The sequence below is a fragment of the Apostichopus japonicus genome, chromosome 9, assembly GCF_037975245.1.
Source record: "Apostichopus japonicus isolate 1M-3 chromosome 9, ASM3797524v1, whole genome shotgun sequence".
In the NCBI taxonomy this organism is placed as follows: domain Eukaryota; kingdom Metazoa; phylum Echinodermata; class Holothuroidea; order Aspidochirotida; family Stichopodidae; genus Apostichopus; species Apostichopus japonicus.
Genome location: NC_092569.1, coordinates 34,277,350 through 34,301,148, shown reverse-complemented (window position 1 = coordinate 34,301,148; position 23,799 = coordinate 34,277,350). Strand labels below are relative to the sequence as shown.

Below are 23,799 nucleotides of genomic sequence, written 5' to 3'. Positions count from 1 at the left end.
CGTTTCGTTTTGCGCGAGTCTTCACACCCTTTAAAAGTTGTCCACATTTGAGCCAGATTCTTGTTTTGCCATTCAGTTGCAGAGTCTGATCCTGTTTTACTTGAGATCCCTGTGGAAGATTTCTACCCACAGATCTTTTTTGTTACGTCTGAGATACATGAATAATTCAAAGCCATTGCTTCGTTTTAGCGATTCTAAAAGCTCGGTTTGTGACATTAACTCTTACCTTTCCATCCCAACCCTGAACCATTATGAAGGAGTAATATATTGTGTTCTTTAAGGAAATTCCATGCTTTTGAACCACACGCCTATAGAGATGGTTGTGCGACCACTTTAAGAGAGTCTGTTACATTTCTGTGATCTAGTGGTCTTACGAAATGAACATGTTGAAAAACTCTCAAATGTTCGCGAGTTGAGAGAAGTAAAAGTCCCGTGTTGGGAAAATTCCAAACGCTTCGCTGAATGCTTAGCGACTAGTTTTGTACTACTGCCCTCCTTTTTTTGAAGTTACGGTAAAACGCGTGGGTTTATTGACTGGCCGATTTTACGGTTAAAAATGTATTGTCTGCCGTGTTCATAAACTTAAAGAGGAATATACGAGTAATGCATGTTAATGTATCATTGCTGCGGTTAGAGTATCAGGGTAACCGACAGGTTGGGGTGTGGAGGGGTGTGAAATGGGGCACTGGTTTTTCCTACCTTCCTCGTAACGAAGAAGTCGCTTCTACTCACTTCTTTAGAGGTCATGTTATGTATGATACAGACTTTCGTACTCAATCACGTTCAGAGATTTAATGTCTGAAAATCCCAGCAGACAAATTAAACAGTTTATTTCATTTTTGTTGGCATACAAACTAACCTTACAGTTATACGAATCTCAATGTGTTAGCAACATAGTTTCCGGTTGCTCAAATATATGAGCACAAAACATATTACTTTTTGTAACATTGTGAGTCGACCTAAGATCGACTTAACTTATAACCTAAATATCCCTCAAATTGTACAATTTAAAGTCTAAACGTTCACTCTTTTTTTTTCTACGGATGAACAGTTTAGAACCACCACTGGCTATTCAAACAAGGTTCATGCGCCTACCTATATCTGTCAGGGGAAATTAAGAAATTTGCCCCCCCCCCCCCAAAGAAAAGGGCGTAGGCCTTAATCTGCCACTAGCCTCCGATTACAATAGTGCACTCGCGCATCTATATGTGATTCTCTCCATCTGGAACTAGCCATCAACTTGTCCCAGTTTTCCTCCTAAACATGTTTCGTTTTGTGACTCTTCTCTACTCAGCTTTTGGAACGACGTCCAGTGCTTCCAAAGCTGTGCTTAAATCGGTAAATTAAAAAAGGCTTACAACTGCGTTTACCAAATGGTAACCTAACCACCGACGTATACATAAATCATATTAAATTCGATGATGGTAACAATTAAAAATTCTCGGTAACTTCATTTGTGGCTTAGATAATCATTCTGCCTTCCTACAAATCTTCAAATCTCTTTAAAAAAAAAGAAAGAAAAAGCTGTTAACAAGCTGTGTACCTACTGCTAAAATTCGATAGCGTTCAAATACATAAATGGTGGGTGCCTAGATCCTAGCAGTGTAATTTTCAAAAAGTGCTCTACCGCCATGATCATATTGACATTCGTGGGGTTAAACGCCATAATTGATGGGTTGATTCATAAGGAGAGTAAAACTGGCCAATCAGAGTGACTGTCTTAAGAAGGGCTGTGTACAATGCGCGCGACATGTCACTGCTCCGCGTGTCTTGACGGTACGAATGTGGAATCGACATTATTTGAATTGAATCCAATTCATTGTGTGCCTCACGTGGATCGGGTGTATCTGTCACGTCAGATTCAAACAGGAGTCTTCTTTATCGTTCCTACGAAGCGACTTAAAAGTTACTATTTACCTGAGGGAAAGGAAGTTAGGAGTGAGTATTTGCCATGATCTGCTTTTCGATGTTTCTTATTTTTATTTCCACAAATAAACGAAATTGAGAAGGAGCGTTGATAAGCAAGTAATTTCATTTTTGAAACTTTGGGTGCGGCAATCTTATCAGTCACGCCCTCCTTGACTTGAGCCTTGAGGATCGCAATGTTCTTTCAATGTTGTAGGGCCTAGGCTAGGCCTATGTTAGGCTTGTGTTTAAAATGTAAGGCAGTTAAGCCAAGCCTACAGTTGGCATTTTGCAATGTTTTTCGTTGTTTTCTAGACTATGCCTCAACTTATCGATATATCTTTATTCAAGTAAGAAAGTGAAGGAGGCTGCAAAATAAGAAATTTATGATAGTCCTAGGGTTAACTGTAACTAGGTCTAGGGTAATTTGTAACAGTGTAGTTTAGTTTTATACTTTTTAGAGACACAAACTCCAAAGATCAGGGCCTTACACTTAGAGTAGTTTATATCAGACCCTATACGCGTTAGATCGTGGATAAGCACTGGCTTTTTTAAGCCTTGTCTGAGTTTGATCCCATTCCTGCTCCCAGGACCACCATGTAAGTTGTAACGATCCCATCCGACGGACAATACCAAAATTGGCAATAGGGTATCAAGGCATACCTCAGCATGTGACCACTTTCTCAAATACTGACAAACTGAGGTAGGCAAAAGCAACCCATTCATGATCACTGCAGTGCAGCCATTACAAAAAAAGTTGTTTGGAACCAAATGAAGAACAGAAACAAACCCCTTTTCCCAAGTTCAAAAACCAGAAATACCATATCCATGGAAGACTCCACACATCACAATTGCACTGCAGCAATTTTTGAATAGGTCAAGAGAATCTGGCACCTGGCCAAATTTTGATCCTAAGGATTGTGTGGCAGACACTCTTAAGTGTTGAACCACGCCTTTGAGTGCGACAAGTATTACTTGTTGGGTGGGCATTATGACTAACTATGAAACAATGTAATTTGTACTCCTAACATTAATTAGTTTAGCAGTTGGAAGTAAGAAGTAACCATGGTAAGTAAACATTGCCAAAAATTTCACTAATTCATTGCTGTCTAGAAGTTGCTGTGGTTATGTGGAAACTCCACATAGGATAAAGGCTTGTTGTAATTTTCTATTTTCTAGCAAAATAGGAAATACCACTATTACTAGTATTAGTATCACTACTACTAGGCGTACTCCTAGTGGTAAGACTGAATTTTCTATGGTAGGATGAGGTGACCAGTGTTATGAACTGCTTGGAAGTATATACCAGAAATAGTTAACATGGAAGTGATCTACAGTAGGCTAGGTTTTAAGCAAAGAATCAAACAGAACATAGATTGCTACAGTTAGCATGACATTGGCATGTACTTAGTTTTGTCTTTAACTTTGTCTGTAAGATGGTCCACAAAATATTAACTTTCAATAATATGGAGGATCTTAATTGTATGCAAGATGATGCTTTGATTCTAAAATAAGGTAACATGTGGCCACTCTGTAGAAGCCATATCATGGTGTACTGTCAGGAAACACTTTCACATCAAAGAATCGGCACTGATCGTATCATTAAAGAACGCCCTAATGATATAAGTCTGATTCACAGCTCCTTTGGCGAGTGTTCCCAATTTCATTACAATGCGCCAAATTCAGGAACAATTTAATACATTACAGAGTTAAAAGTCCCCTCCTAAAATAAGCCGCAACTTCTGCAATTTTGAACAACTTTTAATTTGACCATTTTTATATCAATTTGAAGATGCCAAAGAAACCATTCTAGTGTTGGTTTTCTTTCAAGGTTTGTTGTAGTATTTAAGTCAATATTCATGTTATAACATTTATGTTCAGTGCACTGTTGTCCATATTTATAACCATGCTACATTGTCTTGTCTAGAAAAGTACTTATTACCGCCTTATTATGCAGATTTGAATAGTTTGTTGTCCCAGCTTACAGACTATAAATACCCATGCACTGTTGAAACTTCCTTGCACATTTGTACAGGGGAGTCGGCGAGTCGCACGATTACTTTATTTCACATTTGTAAACCTTGTACTGTACGATTAAAATGTTTACTTGATTAATTTATCCAAATGCTGCATGCTTTCCACTTAAAGCCATAAATATACAGTATGAATACAAATGGTAGAACTACAGAGAGCAATAATAGTATGTATATACAATACATGTACACAATGTATTATATAGTAATATGTACACAAATATGATACTATACTTGCCAGTTATTATCCTTTCCTTTCACATTGTCGCACACAGTTTTCTTCCTTTCCAGCCTCATTTCAATGTTCCTTCCTTCCTTGCATTGTAAATACTCATACATTCTTAACCCCTAATAAGCTTCATAGAACACTTTGTTTCACAAAACTGCTGTTCATGTATTCTATTTGTACAAAGTGTATCTTGTTGTGGAAAAATTATTAGCATTAAAATTTATGCAAATTTTACATTTTATAAGGTATTTATTTGCATGGAATGTGACCTTGTTAGACATTGAAGGGATATATATTACATGTATTAATGGATGGATATGTATTACATTGTATTAATGTACCAGTGTGGACAAATGGTAGCAATTAATTACATGAGTTTTACACATGATGTATGAGTGACCATTATTTCCCTTTCCTAGCATATTTAAGGATAGTACCTGATGATATAGTCCTCTCAAACATGTTAAGCAAGGAATAATGTAGTGTTCAAAGTTTGTGTGTGCCAGTTTTGAACACTTTTGGAGCCTGTCTCTTATACAACTTATGTATCTAAAATTATGTGAATTTGTTGCAATTCGTACAGTTTGGATACAGTGGCCTTTTTGCTATGCGAAAATGGTTGAATTATTCCCAGTTAAGTGCCTAGTACGTTACTTAAATTTAATGTATTCTTTAGAGGATGTGCATTTCATCAGTAAGCCTAACTGTAAACTCAATAAGTTTGGAATTTAAGACTTTGACAGCTTAATGTCAGCTTACAGCTTGGACAGCATACAGTACTTCACTGCTTAACCTGTATGCCAGCTGATTTCACTAAGTCTTCTATAGCTACTATACATGTTACAGTATCTGGATTCAATGAGATATCATAGTGTTTGTTAACTAATTTAGGAATAACCAACCCACAGTTTATCCTGTTTTGGAATTACCTCCTTTTTTTCTTTACTTTTAGTTTGGACTTGGTACATGTATTTAATGGTACTGTACAGTGCATACAGTCTCTTTAAAATTCAGTAGTCTATAGTAGACCTGTCATTTTAAGGATCATGTAAAATAATAAAGTAATTGACTGTCTGAGACTATATTTTTAACCACATACTGTATGGACAATCAGAAAATAAGATGTAACAAAAGCCAAGTGAATATATCTGGTTTTCTTGATTTATTTCAAATGGAAACTAGAGTTTTGAGTAAAGTGTTGTGTTACCAGTGTGGGTGGAAGCACATTATGCACAGCTTTTAAACGAATCTCATGCTTTGCAGAAATGCGCTACATGATCTCTTTACATGTAATCTTGTGGTAAGATTCGGTAATGCAATGTATAGACTGATCCATTATCATAATGACAAGTTGTAGATTAGCAGTGAGTCACTAGACTCATCCAAGGGAATCATCATTGTTCATCTTAAGATGATGAAGCTCGATATGCAATTCACATCATACTTAAGATGAGCAAAGAGATCTTAACAGTGCTCACAAGTAATGGCCAAGAGCTGCGCAGTCTGTCGTCTCGACTGCTTTGCAGTTTGACTGCACACGTGCCTGCACTAGCTCTGCAACAGTCTGATACACTGTAGCGCTCGGACGATCGGGTGTATCCCGCATGGCTGGATGAATTAATGAGGAGGCCAGCGCTACGTCAATACTACTGTACAGTCACTGACTTGTGGTTGGTGCATCATGCGTGTAGTACATTAGTCATTAGTAGTAGCAGACATTTCAAGTTAGGTGATGGAATCATTACTCAGCAAAGATGACAAAGAATCAGGAGCTTGTTAAGACATGTTTCCAGTTTAAATCTGAAAGATGGTATAATTATATTTTAGAAAGAAATTAGACTACTGCAGATGATATAGTCTGAGCACTCTAAGTACAGTATTGTACTAGGAGGTATTATCCTACAGTAAATACAAGCACAAATTTGGAGGTTTTGGGTCAACAGATATGGTAAACTTCAAAAGTTTATTTAATATTGTAACTCTGTGACTGTAAAGTTGTGGAGCAATGGGAGTTTTGTGTGGACGGTGCGGAACCATTGTGGTAGTTTAAACCCCTTGGAATTATATAGGGGTTATCGCTCCTGGCATTAAGTAAACCAGATGTAATTGTTGGCAGATTATGGCTTTTGGGGCTGCTCCTAGGATCGGCGTGTGGTGTCAGGCTTATCCTGGGATTGTGATGTAACTAACATATTGTGATATTTTCTAGGGATACTCATGTGATCACATTCATCTCTGTAAAGGAGTACAATTGCTTGGGGATGGTAGGAATGCACTGTAGTATTTGTGTATTATGTAATACAGTAAGCTAAGTTGTAGGTTAAAGTTCATCATTTGTATACATGTGGTATTTTTATGTATTGTTAAGGGATTTATATAAAATGCATTACCTGGGAGGGACAGAACAGTCTACTTTGGTTGCTGTTGGACGAAACACTCTTGTAGGTAGGCTTCAGGGCCACGTAGCTTCAAGTTTGTACAACACATCCAGTACAACACACTCAACCTTACTGTAAGAAGTTTTCTTTTCAATATATCGCTGTTCAAAATACCATCACCTCTGGATTTATTTTGTGTACATCTTCATTCTCTGGCCAGTTACAATACTACATCTTAGGCCAAGAACCCTTAATCGGCTGGCCGGCGCTACTCACAGAGGAAAATGTTACAATGTGTATATTTTGAATACATAATAATGGATATAGCTCTATTTGAGAACATGTGACTGGCACTACTTAAAACACAAAATGTTTGTAAACTTGAAACCAGAACCTGGCTTACTAGTGACTGTGCACAAATTGTGTTTCAGAAACAAACCTTGTGGTAATGTAACAGTCGAAGTTGTATGTACTGTACAACATTCATAAGGTTGTTTTAATAGGAATAATTTAGTGTCGCAGTTTGAACTCCCTGAGTTTTGTCTCTTATAGGGCAGGTCCAAGCTATTTGCACTGTGACGTACGGGACATTTCAGAGACTTAAATGTGTCTAAAAGTTATAAAAAATCTATTTTCCAGAAACTTTTTCAGGTTTTCATATTTGTTATTGCTGCTACTGTATTACAAACTCATGAAGATTTCCTACACTTTCTTTAATTAGGTCCCATCTTAATTAATGTACAGTGTGACGTACGGGACCAGAGAAATTTGTGTTTTTTTTACTAAAGAGCAAAGCTGAAATCGCTCTGAAATTAGGAGGGCAGTGATCAAGCTGTTATAACTAGTGAATAGCCTAACCTTCCAAGGGCTAAGCTGTAACATATTAGAAAAAAAATATGAAGCCATTCCAGTTCAGTGATTACACAAATGAAAATTGTCCTGTGACGTATGGGACATGTGACGTACGGGACAATTTGTCCAAATAAAAATTGACTATGAAAACTCATATTTTTATTTCAGAATATACCATAACAAGCTGATTTCTACATAAAAACATCAATTTGGATATGCCAGAACAATGTCATTGGTAATTTCATGCCATATTTCCTTCTTTCTGGGATCGAAAAGAGCAGTGACTGTACTTGTGAGATCATTCCACTACATAAAACATGGATGGCGTAAAGTATACTGTAAATCTACTCTACACATTCATCAAATACTCATAATATCAATTCTAGCTTTGTTCGACCACAAATGATCCAAGATGCAAAGTTTTGGTGCAAAACTGTTTTGGTATATACTGTACAACACTGTATCATACGTACTCCCCACTATTGACCCTGAAGTTGAAATATGATCCATCCCATTCAAAACATATCAAAATCTCCACAGTAATGTCCACATAATGTCCATCTATGAAACTAGTACAAGAAAGAAAACTCTATATAGACCTAATACTGGTTACCAGACCAAATACTCATAACATCAATTCAAGCTTTGTTAGACCACAAATGATCCAAGATGCAAATTTGATGCAAAACTGTTTTGGTATATACTGTACTGTACAACACTGTATCATACTCCCCACTATTGACCCTGAAGTTGAAATTATGATCCATCCCATTCAAAACATACCAAAATGTCCACAGTAACGTCCACATAATGTCCATCTATGAAACTAGTACAAGAAAGAAAACTCTATATACATATACTGGTTACCATGCAGACCAAATACTCATAACATCAATTCTAGCTTTGTTAGACCACAAATGATTCAAGATGCAAAGTTTTGATGCAAAACTGTTTTGGTATATATATATACTGTATAACACTGTATCATACTCCCCACTATGGCACTATTGACCCTGAAGTTGAAATATGATCCATCCCATTCAAAACATATCAAAATCTCCACAGTAACGTCCACATAATGTCCATCTATGAAACTATGACAAGAAAGAAAACTCTATAGACCTAATACTGGTTACCAGACCAAATACTCATAACATCAATTCTAGCTTTGTTAGACCACAAATGATCCAAGATGCAAAGTTTTGGTCCAAAACTGTTTTGCTATATATATACTGTACAACACTGTATCATACTCCCCACTATTGATCCTCAAGTTGAAATATGATCCATCCCATTCAAAACATATCAAAATCTCCACAGTAACGCCATTCGTAATGTCCATCTACTGTATGACACTACAACGAAGAAAACTCTATAGACCTAATACTGATTATTGAACAAACTCATGAGTGATTGTCCTCTGCAAAAATTGGGCGAGCGAAACTCTACACTTGTAACTAAAAATCTCAATGTCCACTATCTAAGTTCAGGACACAACATTGTTGCACAGTCATGATAGTCACACTTCACAATAGGCATACGACATGTTGAAATGCAAACTCAACATTCTTGAAGTCGTCTTCATTCAATGTCAATGTTGAATAGCATTGTAGATGATTCTGTATCCCACACACACACAATTGACTTCCCGATAGTTTATTGAACAACACCTGGGCTGTTGGTGGTCATCTGTCAATACAGTAGTTTATTTGAAGCCATGATGTGCTCTTCAGGCATGCAGGGATTATTAGTTGCAACTACCATCTTTCAACAAAATAAATTTGTAAGCATTGGAAGGTTTCCAGTAGAGGTCCCCATTGGAGCCCATGTATGTTTATTATGTATAAATACAGAGTTTCCCCACACTATGTCCCGTACGTCACATTTTGTCCCCTACGTCACATTTATAATTTTGATAATTAGATTTGCTGTGAATATTATTTTCAAATTTTTTGGGATGGATTTTGGTGAACAATGTTCTTAATAAGAACTTTACAAAATATCACCAAAAAAAAAATTGTTCGTCCATATCAAAACTTGAAAAAAGTGCTGAAAATTGTGACGTACGGGACATCAGTATTTGGACACTAGCTAATTAGCATATTTAATTGATGAACCCCCAAACATAATATGTCAAAATTATTGGAAGGAAGGGTGTATCATGTCCCACATAACTTATATTCAATTAGTTCATATTGCTGGCAGGGAAATAGGATTCCAAATGTCCCGTACGTCACACTGCAATTTGAATTTATGCAAATTAGCTGGCTGTAATTGTTCGAATAGGCAAAACAATTAAAAAAAATTATGAAAATCCAAAACTTCAATAATTCAGCTTTAACATGACACCACATTTAGGGTGCTTCAGTAAAGTTTAAAATTTGGCTTCTAGGGATACAATAGCTTGGACCTGCCCTATAACATACTATGGTTCTTATTTTAAAAACTGAGAAAAACAGCTATACATCTTTGAACTTGTAAAGCAACTTTGATCGTTTATGGGTAGCATTTTGTGATGCGATACTGGTTACAATATTCCCTGTTCAGCACATGCAAAATATCACCGCTCATAAATATAATTTATTTAATCAGATCCAAGAGGATATGCATCCATAAACAAAGAAATATACCCCATGCCAGGGATACAAATTTAGGTATCCTTCTACGGACAACTTCAGAGAAAACCTGAGATCCTGGGCTTCTCTTTGGGCACTTTCATGTCGTTTTAACATATCTAAAAGTCCAGTTCTTTATATATTGTTATTGTTTTTTTTTCTGTTTGTTGACAGGGTCTTTGATTTGTGCCTTACCTACCAGCCAGTATAATCAACCTTAATTTAATAACCACTCCAAGTGGACTTCATCTTGACTTTCCAACCTGTCAGTTACCGAGTCACAAAACCATAATGCCATCTGGTGAGTATAGTACATGTACCCCGTCAGAAATCATTACAATGCGAATATTGTGGTAATAAACTCCTGTAATTTTCGTCACATTTTTTTCGGTTGCAGGTGGAAGTTAAGCTGTTTCAGCTATATGTTTGTGTACTTGTTTGTTCATTACTGCCGTTTACAGGAGCCCTGGAAGTTTTGTTTAGTGCGGCCAGCATTTGACCTTAATTATATCATGCTACGTTGGCCAGTGCAAATATGGGTATTGGGCAAGACTCCCAAAATAGGGAAGGCCAAAGTGCCCACAGGAAAGATATTGGTTTTCTGTCTAGGCCTATATTGTAGTTTGTTGGTGTACAGAATCATATCCCTCAAGTGACATGTTCATTATCAATCTGGAAAGTCTCTAAATTTCCTCTAGCTTCCACGGGGTACAGTAGGTGTTTTATTGCCCCTAAAACTAGGAAATATGTCTCAAGTTCAAAACAGAGGCAAAGAACTAAAATGGGCAAGCATCTGAACTGCCTCACATGCTTTTCCTGCTACTGTACATGCGTGCCTCATCTCACAGAACTCCACCCACACAAGTCGTTTTCCCTTTTCTTTTTTTTTCTTTTTCAAATTTCCTTTGCTATGATCTCATTATTAGAATCTGAGACCATTACGGTAGATCTTCTTGAACAACTATTTACAGACTCATGATTAAAGAAACAGGCCGAGTCTGTCCTCAGCCGTAAACTTTCAGGCCGCTCTGCGTTGGAGTATAATTGATCCGCCTGTCACATTCTTGGTTGTTTTTGCCAAGTCTGTTTCGGCTTTCTGGTGAGAGATCTCCTCACTACAGCTGCTAGTTCTTACACAAATTGTATGCACGCTACAGCGCCCCTTGAGTAAATGTTAAGCACTTAGTCTTACGGAAAGAGCTGAGCTGCTTGCCTGTCGTTGCTTTAAAGAATTGATGTCTAAGTTTGGTACGTCATTCATAGGCAGGCTGCATAGATGACGAGAATGGCAGAAGAGGTGGATGGTGAGTCATAATATTACTACTGTGTGCGGTTTGTTGCCTACTCTGGTCGTTGTTGGGCGTTGTGTGTGCACTGCTGCATACATGTGCAGTACAGTTTGTGTGTACTTCCTTCCGTCTCAGTCGGTGCGACACAGTTGTGCACGATGCTAAGGAATGTACAATTCTGGGGTTTTGTTCAAACATTTTTAATGGATCCAGATTAGGGTTTTGACTTTGGAATGATAGTACGGCATGTTCTTGAGACAGTTTGTTTGTTTCTAGTTTACTACATAAATTGTTTACTACATTAATGTGCTCATGAACACAAGATGCAAGTCTTGAATGAATTTTTCATGTTGTTTTTTCACTAGATATCTCTCAGACAATGAGAAGGTATGTGGTAACATAATAAAGACACTGTCACATCAAACAATTGTAAGCAAACACATGTAACATAGTTTGTATTAGAACAAAATATTGGTATTTATTTTAGCTGTGAATAAGTGGAAACATTAGAAATTAATTTTGGAGAACTATAAAACAGTTGGTGAAGTATTATATTTTATCAAATCTTCCAGTATGGTATTTATCAATCCTAATTTAGGGTAGGTGTGTAGGCTAGTGTACTGTAATTTAACATTACATTACTTCTCCAAAATGAAGGTGTATGTAATGAAATTAACAGCACCTCTCTGAAATGAATGATGTATATAATGACATTAATTGCATCCCCTTGATATGGATGGTGTATGTAATTACATTAACAGCATCTCTCTGATATGAATGGTGTATGTAATGACATTGCTGTAGGCTTAACTTTTAGTCATGAATACACCTTTTTACAGTGCTAGCCTGATGGCATTAAGTATACTGTACATACAGGGTACATGTGTTCCAGTTTCGTCAGTGTTTTATAGTGTTTGCACAGGGTATCCAGGTACCCCCCTAACGCGATATTACCCGGTTCCTTATTTATTACCCGAATCCTACGCAAAGTGTGTTTTTTTTTCTTTTGCACAAACCGATGCTTAGGTAAGATTTTTCCATTGACTTTGTGTGGTGTTAGCCTACCATGCGGTCAAAGATAACAGCAATAATGAAAGTATCCATCCATGGATATCTTATAACTGCGTCACAATTTCAGCTAATAAACATATGGTTAGGCTAGATTTCCCCTACTGACTTAGTGTGGTGTTAGGCTACCTTGTGGAAGAAATTGAAAGAATTCTCACAATTATTAATATTATTTATTCATTCGTTTATTTCATAGATGGAAAGACTGACAAGGAATTTTACAAGATGTTACTAATGGATTATAGACGGGATAACTAAAAAATAATAATCGCAAGTGGCTTTTAACTACAAGTTTATTCCAAATGAGATCAAATTGCGAGAATCGCGCAATCTCGTGGCTAATGCGAACCCTGGGCCTGCATAATAGATAGTAGAAGACTTGAAGTAAAAACTTTTTAAGGGCTAAATTGGATATTTATATGGTCTGATCCAATAGAGGTGGAGAGCAAACATAAGCAGTAGCGGCAGTGCGATGTTAGTACATGTTAATTATATAAAGTTAGTAACAAGTTAATGAAAGAGACAAAAGCAAATTATAGAAATTATAGAGGAAGGTTTCATACCTTATCTTACACCTACGTATTTGAACATGAAAACGTTGTCAGTGGAGAATATAATTCATGAATTATAGCATCCAAAATGTAATTTCTTGAAAAACTTGATACACGAGGGTAAGCAATATTTCCTGGGTACCCAGATACCCGATGGGTAACAACTCTCGCGTACCCGGTTCCCGATTTTTGGACCTGTGTAAACACTAGTGTTTTAAATTTCATCGGCCGGAAGAAAATAAAATGTGTGGTCAATTTATGAGAAATAAAAGCTAAAGATGGTTAATAATTCTCCCAAAGAACATTGATTTCAGCGATTCCATATTGTTCAGACGTATTCTGAGGCTCTGAGCCTATACGTACGTTGGTAAAAAGAGTTAGATTATAAACAATGTTTCACGGTCCCATAATGTTCATCTATGAGACTTGAATTGCAAACCTATGCAATTCCTGTCCATACGCAGCATCGTTTGTCATAAAAGAAGAGAAAATTCATAAAATTTGGCATTTTTTCACCCAATTGGCCAGTTGCATCACAGAGAAACTGGCAACCCTAATGTTTATGCATATACATTGGATTCCGGAAATTGTTTTACTGTTATGCATACGATATACTGCGCAGTACCTTAACACATACAGTATGCTTATAATGTTAATTTTACATCAGGCTCAAAATTAAGGTTCAAATTTCCTGTAGTGCTTAGTTTTGAACACTGATTTTCATCTCAGTTTACAGAATTCAGTGGTTCATGCATAAAATGTTGCTGTATGTTAACTTGTACAGTATGGCAATTTGCAGTTTTGCATAGCATATTTCTGGGTGATACCGCATAAATTATTTCCTACAAAATATATTAATCACTTAATAGATACTTACAAAATTACTTTTGACTACTGCATACATCAGTCGCTGCTCAGAATGAAAAGAGTTTTGTAGTTCTGCAACCTGTGGATGAGGCCCCAAATTTTATTAGTGTAAAACCCAGTAGACTGAAAAGTAATTAATTGTTACCATGGTAGCGTGACTACAGTACCTTTCTAGCTCGGAGAAAGAAAGTGATTTTAATCCTAAAGATCAAATGGCACGTTCTTACTTTAACTTTGAATTTTGGTGAGCACTCAATGTATATTGTTGAGAAGTGTGTGGGAGACAGCTGTAGGACAGTTGTGTACAGGGTTCCACACTGCACTAGCTATGTACAGTAGTTTACGCAGAAAAACGAAGGAGAACTTTGTTCTGTATTACAGTAAATACTGTTATGGTTTAGTGCACAGATCTGTCATTTAACTTTGGTTGTTGGAAATCTTGATGGAAGTGAAGTATTTATAAATCCCCACATACATCTACCAACTCTTTTCCTTGGGGGAGATGGATGGGGGGGGGCAGCAAATTGTTATATTTAATTTACTGTTTGTTCTGTCTCTCTTGCTTGCTTCACATAAAGTAGTGGCTTTTGAGGTAATTCCTCATCACACACACTTTTCTCTGCATCACATCTGAAGACAAATTATTTGATTTTCAATTTGTTTGAGTTCATCAAGGTACAGTAGGAAACAAAATGTGTAGGATGCATTGTCTCTCTTTGACATGGTATTTGAACTCAATAGAGACTGGGAGATCCTGGCTGTGGTGGTTTGACTTTCTTTAGTTGTCATGGAAACTTGCCTCTAAATTAAAGGGTACTTTGTGCACTCCTTGTATCCTAATCTTCCTCCATTCATGATCTTACTAAGTGTGATCAACCTTAATAGACCTGCATCACAGCTTACAGAGAGCTGTTACCTAATATAGAGAACTTAATCTTATGTACTGTATTGTGTGTTTGTGTGAGGCTATTCATCTAAATTGGATGGATGTTATTGGATGGGTCCAAACAGTACTGGCTGTACAATGAAGTACTGCAACAAGCATGGACTTTAATGTACACAGGAAAGGTATTATTACTGACAACTGTGTTTGCTTGGAGAGATTATTAAATTGCAGGAATCTGATATAATTAACCAATTTGAAAGATACATACAGTACAGTTCGATTGGCCAGATTGGGTTACAGTTGCTTGACGAGTTTGTGTGGTTTCCATGATGTGAACAGAACCCTTACAGCTTTATGCACAGAACTGACAGATCTTTAGATGTACTTAAATTATTATTATAGAAAGTTCCCTTGAGCACACATCTGTTCAATCAAAGATTGCTGTTCATCAGTAACCGATGATCATCCAATATTTGATTCTGACAAATTTCTAGCGGTGACACCTTGCAACCGGTTACATGATGTGTATATAGTACCGTAAACTGTACGAAAGCCGTTATTCCAGAGAAACGCTGGTGATGTCCTGAAGTAGCAACAATAAGGCTGGATATAGTAATTTACTTCGTTCCCCACTTACCTGTCTCCCCACAACCTAGGCACCGCATTCTACCGTGTCTAGAATGCCCTGGTAATCTTTTAACACTGTACTGTACACCCTCACTGGCCCTAATGGCCTTCCTTCATTTTTCTACCCACAAAGTGTCTCACTGGCAAAACACCCTCCTGAAATTTTTTGTACAAACAGGGTGGTACTATATCTCTTCCAGAAAAAATTATCAATTTTGTTTAATTTGACGCGTTTTGAGTTATTGGCCGTCAAAAACGACCTCTTTTGTACATCGGAGCAACTTAACAACATCATAAATTAATATTGAGAACAGCTAGAACCCTGAAATTTGTTAATGTGTAAGAACTTTATACTTATTAATAAAGTATAAACCCTGACACCTCTAACATGGTTACTTTGGTAAAAAATTGGCATCAAAACCCCTACCTCATGCTGAATTGCAGTATGAAATAGCAACTTTAGAGTTGCACAACTTGCAAACATATTCAAGGAAAGCATTGTATATAATCATTATTTTGTAATGTTTTTACTAGACATAATAACCTCTGAAAGAATCTAGTACCCTGAAGCAATGGTTTAGGAGCAATTCATCACTAAAAATAGCACATTTTTTAGTGAAAAGTACAAAAATTAAATATTTTGACACTTTTAAGTTGACCTAACTCCACAAGACAATATTTCTGTAGCCTAATTTTTCATTTTCCTGTTCTATGGGTTAGACTCTATAGGCATCTGTAATAGAAAGGTAGTAGAATGTGTAATTGCTGAGAAATGAGACCTCAAAAGTCAAGAAAATGCCAAATTGCCATGGTGGCGACAAATTGCGGAATTTCAAAGAATTTTAAATCGGCCAATTGTAAAGCAATGCAACTGAAGTTTTCAGAATATGCTTATTTTATGGTGGTCCACTCATGCAATAAATTTGGGAATTTTTCAAAAATGTCGAACTACAACATACCCCAAAATCTGGTGATTTGATATGGAATGACCCAACTGTAAAATTATGATCATTGTTGTGCATTATAATGCTGTGTATACAGGCTCTATCTTTATTCTTTCTTCGTGTTGAATAAAAATGAAGACTGAATTTACAGTTTGTCTCCAAATTCAGACACATGACACCTGGTGACAGCTTCAGTATTACCGTAGTACTATACTGTACAGTAATTCATAATCTATGTATGAGCTTCATTTGCATGGAGGTCTCTTGGCAGTTGTAGCTTCAAGTGTCTCTTGAGACAATAGAGTATGACACTGCGTATCAATTTTAATTTACAGACAGAAAGTTAGAATGCGGTGAGCTCTTTCCCAATTAAATTTTGACTAAGTCTTAAGGGCTCCTCTGGAAAGCAGTGCTTCTGCACTCAGCAGGACTACCGTCGTCATTCATTAAAGATGATGATAATAAAAAATATAATCAAATTTTAAAAAGTCTCATTTTTTTCTTATAAATTTACATCCATTGATGATATTTAATCAACTTTCAAAATTCTCTCTCCTTTCGTGACAACCAATTATGATTCAGTTTAGGTATGTACACATTGCGTTGACTCTAGTACAACCCTTAATTAGACCTGTTGTATCGGTACGTGTCCTACTAAGGCGTAACCTTTGCAATCTGCCAATGACTTTGCAGTGGTTGATACATTGAACATGTGATGCAGTACAGACGATATTACTCACGTTTCCCGCCCTGTGCCCGTGAAAGCCACATGTGATTGCTTCACTGTCTCTGTGGCGAGGATGTCTGCATATATTATTGATACGCTGACTAAAGCCCTGACATTCATTTCGTATCGCATTAGTCTGGATTACAGTGCTTGTCACTTTACAATTTTAAAGCTTGAATATTTGAATCTTCTTTGCAGACTACTGTAATCTATTTTTGAGAATTGTTTGGCACTGATGATATATCTTGAAAATGTAATACTATCATGTACAATTCATATATCTCTTCATATAATTTGCATTTTTCAAAGGCTGGGTAGTCTGCTTTGATTTTAATCAGAAGACAAAAGTTTCTGCCTGGGAGAGAATGTGGGAAGATCTGAATAAAGTTTATGATAAAATACTTGGTTTTAATCTGCTTGGTTGGATGTTTTTGTGGACTATTTGAATTTTTATTTATACTGGATTCTACACAAGTGCACTACATATTAAACATTGATGTTCCGTAGTCTGTACGTTCAACAAGAATATATGGTTTGCTTGAAAATGTGTTTTGCATTTTTTCTGTCATCAGGATTATTAGGAGGGGTGTAAGGGGGTCTGATGGGGTACAAGTGAAGTGTGTAAGTGTACTCTGGTGTATTTATTGTTTGTTTTTTTCTTTGAAAGTTTCATTTCTTAATTTTTGTGTCTTTCATTGCGTTTAGAAATCAAGAGCCCTGGTGGAGTAGCCTTTGAGCTTGTCTGGGAGAAGCCATCAAAGGATCCTGCAAAAGTACTGAACTCACCTCCGTCCAAAGATGACATCAACGTAGAAAAGAGGATTAAGGAGAAGCAAATAGCAGCTGAGGAGAGGAGGAAGGTAACAAACCACTAGGAGATGGGTGGGGGGAAGGAGGAGGGAGGGGGAGGGGGGAAGGAGGAGGGAGGGAGGGTGAGAGAAAATTGAAGAAATGGAACCTCCAAGAAAACTTAAACATGGTGGTTGTAAGAGAGTATCTCTTTACAGAAACATTTACAGCACTTGGTAGTAAGGGATTGAGGAGGTCCTAGTAGTTACGAAGCCAATTAAAACTTTGGGAGTAGAGAGGTATAGAGATAGCAAATTTTAGTAGTTTCTTTACAGCAATTTAATTTTATGTATTGCTTAGAAAATATATCTATAGCTAAAATCTTAAAAGCCAACAGTTGTAATTATATAACTCTTTGATAGATAACTTTAAAATCGCATCACTAAAGCAAGTCCATTTAACCATCGGAATACCCTATGTCTCCAAGTCCTCTGCTCTTGCCTCAGTTATGGGTCGCCTACTTAGGTCCCAAGGGAAAAGATGTTTACATTAAGAGACCATGTTGCATATATGCTGTTAATAGGGAGAAACGTTGGATCAGTCATTCATACACTCGCAGCCTGTGGGATTTAGGCATTTCCTTGTCAAATCTTTGTAATTAGTTTAAAACTCAGTAACCTTATGATGTGAATCCAGATTCTGTGATGCCCGTCATCGTTAACACTAACGAATAAAATTCTTATGTTAATGAAACGTTGGGAAGCACATTCCAATTGGACAGAATGTAGCATGTCTCCGGCCAAATCATTTCTTTGATTTTCTTTAATCTCGTAGTCCATGGAATGTTCCCGCCAGCAGCAAGCTCAGAAGAATAATCAAAAGATCATGGAGGCTAGAGCTAAAGCCGAGGCGCTAGACAAGAAGTTCAAGGAGGAGGCCGAAGTCAAACTGATGGAGAAACTACAAAGGATTGAAGGAAATCAGAAGGCCTGTAAAGAAAACCTCTTGCTGAAGCTGAAAGAACATGTAAGTCAGAATTCAAAGTGACTGGTAGTCCAAGACTAATCGTTCATGAGACAGCCAAGTGACTAATTATTATGCCAAACCCTCTTCAAATAGAAAATTCTGCTTTATAGATTAAAATTTGAAAGATACACAAACCCAAAAAAGTAAAGCAGTTGTCCCTAATCATCAAAAATTATTAATTATTCTTTGTCTGGGTTGTTACAAACTTAGATTCAGTCTGCAACAAAGATTCCTCCTTTCTGCAAATGTCATAAATCAAAAATCATCTGCGGCTTTTATCTAGGAAGCTCTGTGCATCTCGTATCATTGTTTTCAATCAAGCTCTTGAACGGCTTTTATCTACTAAGCTCTGTGCAACTCATATCATTGTTTTACATCTTGCTCTTGAACAGCTTTTATCTACCAAACTCTGGTCATCTCATATCATTGTTTTAAATCTATCTCTTGAATGACTCTCATCTTCAAAGCTCTGGCCATCTCATATCATTGTTTTATATCTTGCTCTTGAACAGCTTTTATCTACCAAGCCCTGTGCATATCGTATCATTGTTGTGAATCTAGCTCTTGAACATCTTTTATCTACCAAGCTCTGGCCATCTCATATCATTGTTTTATATCTTGCTCTTGAACAGGATGAAAAGATAGAAAAGGTCCAGAAACGCAAGAAGGTCATCGGAGATATTGGAGACGACGGCGACGCATCCTCGACAAGCTCGTAAAATGATGTCAGAGGTGTTTTCTGTTTCCGTTTCTGTTGGAGCTGTACAAAAGATGTCCAATGAGGATGATAATTGCTAAAACTGTTTGTAATTATTGCAGTACATGTTGCAAGCAGGATGTAGGTGTGTTTAACAAGCTGGTTTCGAACCTTACGAGTCTCATACCAGGAGGTAACAATAAACGAAACAAATTACTACTTTGGGGCAAAAAAAAGGAGAGAAAAAAAGACGCATCTCTGAATTTAAGGCGGGGGTTTAAATTTAGTCCCCCAATCACAAACTGTTGTTTGATTTTGGGTGAATTGTTGGAAATCAAATCCATTTTGTAAGTATCACTGTGGAACGCTTGTCTACGCTAACTGGTAATAAATTAAGGTTTTTTGTCTTTCATTTAAAACACAGACAACTTTGAAGCATGCATGCTACTTACGTTCTATCGGATCTTGATTTTGGTGCTACATTTTGAAAAGTTGCAACGATTTTTTCTTTCTTCGAATTTGTACGAACATTCAAGCAAGACTACATCTTCTTATTCGTGGTGAAGTTGTCACAATGTGTCTGTCACTCTGTGTGTGTGTAAATGTGTGTGTTTGCCAGATGCTCTATTATTGAGGACTTTTCTACAAAATTTGTCTCTAAAAGATTAAATAGATGTTATTTACTAACGTTATCCTTTCCGAACTGCATGACAACTCTCAGCCGATTCAAAATGAGGAGAGAAGTGTGCATAACCAACAGGTTTCACAGCTGGGTTGATGCTATGAATTAACATTATTCTTACCACTTCCCCCCCTCCCCCCCGCTTTCTCCCCTCCCTTTAAAAAATGTGTTTGTTCAGTATAAGACAAGACTTGTTGTTGCTTGCCATGTGCTTAGTGGAGGGAGATTATGTGGCCTAAAATAGTGTATTATATCTGTTACAGAGAACATGCAATGTGAACAACAATATGGTCTCAGCTGACTTGTGGCAATTTTCCCTTTTCTTTATTTATTATTATGATTATTTTTTTGCTGGGAGATGTGAAGTAGGACAGGAGGGAGGGGGGGGGGGTGGGTGGCTTGCCTTTTCATAAAATAGGTTTCACATTTCTGTCCAATCATATTCATGCCTTTTTGTTTCCTTAATTAAACCTTTCAAGTTAACAAAGCTCTCAACCCATATTTACAAATATATGCATTATTTATGTGCCTGGGATTTAGAAGGCACTTTAATTAGGCCTGTGAGAGGCTCACGTGACGTTTCTTTGATATTTGGTAGCCTCAGAAGATTTTTTGCACAAAGTGCATAAAACAAAAGGAGAAATATTGTTAATTAATTAGGAGAAAAAAATTGGAGTTTTGTGTAGCATATTGTCAGCATTATCTTGAGATGCCTGTTTCCTTATTCAGAGACCTTATTCAACTGAAATATTATATAGATGATAGATTTTCTTTCCAAATATCAGCTGCTTAATAAATAAATATTATATTTGGCATTTCCAGGATGTATTCAGCTTATTAAAGCATTCAGTTTGTATTTTGTTTTCTTTTTTCCTTAATTTTCATGGATTTAATTTTTTCTCTTTATCTTTTGTTCCATTTCTGTTGCCAAAAAACATTTATCACAAGAGTAATAATTTGCTTATTAATTGTTTGCATTTTCTTTTGTTTTCATGTAATTTTTTTTTTTTTTCACATTTCATTCCACGTTTCTTCCAACTTATTTATTTTCCAACAAAATACTTGTACATTTCAGAGTGTTAATAAAGATATTTTCTTGTTCATTTCTCTTTTTTTTTTTTTCCCACCGTTTCTCTCCGTTTTTGCACTTTTGCTACAAATTTATTAGCATTTCATTATTTTGTACTTTTGTTAAGGATTATTTTGATGAATGAATGATGGTGGATTTGATTACTTTTGAACCATTGTGAATTTAAGTGTTATTGTGAAGATGTAGAAATGAGCTTGCTGTATTGTTGTAACCTATTGTTCTCTAGTTATCAATACACAGAGAAACCGATATTACTTTGAATGCACCCAAAGGTTAACAACCGCGCATAAAATAATGTGATCTTGCAAGACTTTCATTCATGGTAGAATTTGTAAGGTATGTCGTTTCCTGACAACGGAAAATGTAAATGGAACATTTGTCCTCTATAATACAAAATATGTGATTAAACTGAAATAATAGCCCTAGTGAATTGATGCTGGACATGAGCAATGACTCTCTAAGAGGATAAAATGGAAGTTGAACTTGATGAAGAGCTTTGTGGTCCTCAAGAATTATTCCTATAAACTAGTATGACTTAGTATTTATGCATATTTGGGTCAAACGTTTTGATTGGTGCTGTTTTCTGACTACATTGGAGTGGCCTTCATTCCTGTTTTTCGATTCTAGCTTGAAGTCTCTCAGGCAGATGTGACCCTAGTCACATGAGCCAACAGTACATTGTCTTCCCCCCTGTCCTAACATTCTCAACATCTCTCAAATTTATTTCAAAGCGTAATTTTCAAAACTGTGAGGCCAATCCTTTGTTCTGATTAAGAAAGTATTAAGAGAAATGCATGTCAATAAGATTCCATGGACAGATTATCTCACCACAAGTACCCTTCCGAGAAGGGAACTCAAATAACATGGTTCACTAGCTTAGATGTCGCAAAAACCAATTTACATTGTTCTTGTTGTTCATCCGTGTCAATAAAACTTGAAAAATTGAATGTTTCATAATGTATTTAGTTTATTGATGTTTTTTTTATATTCAACTTCAATGGGCGAAGATATGTCACACCCTCCTCTCCCTTCCTCTCCACATATCTTCCTCGTCCCCCCCCCCCCCCCACCGCCTCATCCTTCTAGGCTCTCTCCTCTATCGTGACTCCTAAGTAGTATGATGGATATAGATTGATTAGCTTAGTCCTAAATTGTTTGAGGCTTATGATGGTTCTAAATGCAATAACATCGCCGCTACATTGCTTCACTATAGTCTGTTTTGTATATGAAGTACAACGTAGTTATATTTCCGATTTGTTGCAAACATTTGATTAAAAGACTGCAGGCACAAAATGTTGGTATGTGATTGACGTTGAATACTATTGGCACATATACTGCAGGTTGTATGGTTACGACATTCTCTTGCTCTAAAGGATTAATTTAGGCACGAATTAATGTTGATATGCTGTAGACTGTTAAAGCAATGAGGTTGTACTACAAAAAACCTCCTTGGTTAAAGGATGACCTTAGGTATACACAGTTACGATTTTGCTAAATTGTAGATCGTCAAACTACACTCACCGCGAAAAGTGATGAATTTATATAGAAATAACCCAATCAAAATAGACACAATAAACACTAGCATTCCAATGTGCTTATTTTGTTGTTGCACAATTACATATCAGGTTAAGAATAAGCTTCTGTTAAGTCCACTCGCTTCTCTTATGAGAAATTATGGTAAAATAGAGGGTGTTTAGATACAAGATGGTGCTTTATTTATAACTTTTGAAACAACGTTGAAGAATTTTAAATGTTTCAATGTTACCGAATAACTACGTTATATTTATGTGCCATGCACTATAATTTTTTGTTGTTGTAATATCCGCCTGCCAGTTGGTGATGAGCCCCCTCTCCCCCACTAAAACTTTTGCGATGCTGCCTTCCTATCCAGTATAATGCACGTAAGATAGTAGTGACCACAATCACAGGAGGATAGCTGCATAAGCCTCCAGCAGCTAGATGTTATCCCCCGCCTCTAACCCCCCCCCCCTAATGAGTCTTCCAGAAAGAAGGTGTGTCTTCCTGGGGGTATATAAACATACCTGTCTGGAATTATATCGCTTAAATATCAAGTTGGTCCTTGCAATAAACTTAACTTCATTCCCGTAAGTAAAACTTAAATGTGCCTTCTGTGGAACTACATGAGTCAATCACTTCGCTACTCCAAGTATGTTCTATTGAGACAAAAATATTTAAAAATATAATCCAGCGTTTTTCTTCAGCCTTAAAAATACATCGGTCTACCTACATGCATTGTTCCATCGTTCGTATTCGATCCGATAATAATGTTGTCTAATCATGGATGAGTTTGCTTCAATGATCTCAGAAACACGTCGCCTTCATTTTGTCAACCCCGATGACAAATTACGGAAGCATGGAAGAGCTGCCACATTTTACGACTTGCACGTTGCAAAACGGTAAAAAAAAAAATTATAAAAAATCACTGTTTAACAGAGTTCGTGTCTATGCCAAAGCGTCAAATATCTGACAATTATCGTTTTAATGTTCAGATATTTGACGCTCGTGTAAAACGGTTAATAAAAA

The 23,799-nt window shown here is 36.7% G+C and overlaps 1 protein-coding gene across 2 annotated transcripts; it reads left to right on the top strand.

The window, feature by feature from the left end:
• Positions 1 to 1,779: 1,779 nt before the first annotated feature.
• Positions 1,780 to 22,202, top strand: LOC139973489 (uncharacterized). Of its 2 annotated transcripts, XM_071980220.1 has the most exons (5): positions 1,780 to 1,938; positions 10,187 to 10,313; positions 17,677 to 17,831; positions 18,595 to 18,786; positions 19,419 to 22,202. In XM_071980220.1, the coding sequence occupies exons 2-5, from the start codon at positions 10,304 to 10,306 to the stop codon at positions 19,503 to 19,505; spliced, it is 444 nt and encodes a 147-aa protein (XP_071836321.1). In that variant the 5' UTR covers positions 1,780 to 1,938; positions 10,187 to 10,303; the 3' UTR covers positions 19,506 to 22,202. The 2 variants fall into 2 exon arrangements, with proteins under 2 accessions (XP_071836321.1, XP_071836320.1); XM_071980219.1 differs by lacking the exons at positions 1,780 to 1,938; positions 10,187 to 10,313 and adding an exon at positions 11,202 to 11,316.
• The last annotated feature ends 1,597 nt before the right edge of the window (positions 22,203 to 23,799 follow it).

What these genes read in the sequence shown, in the direction of transcription:
- LOC139973489 (XM_071980219.1), top strand. Translation starts at nt 11,289, where the DNA reads ATGACGAGAATGGCAGAAGAGGTGGATG. An exon ending in AATGGCAGAAGAGGTGGATG is followed by an intron (nt 11,317 to 17,676) that starts GTGAGTCATAAT and finishes CATTGCGTTTAG; the next exon opens with AAATCAAGAGCCCTGGTGGA. An exon ending in TGCTGAAGCTGAAAGAACAT is followed by an intron (nt 18,787 to 19,418) that starts GTAAGTCAGAAT and finishes GCTCTTGAACAG; the next exon opens with GATGAAAAGATAGAAAAGGT.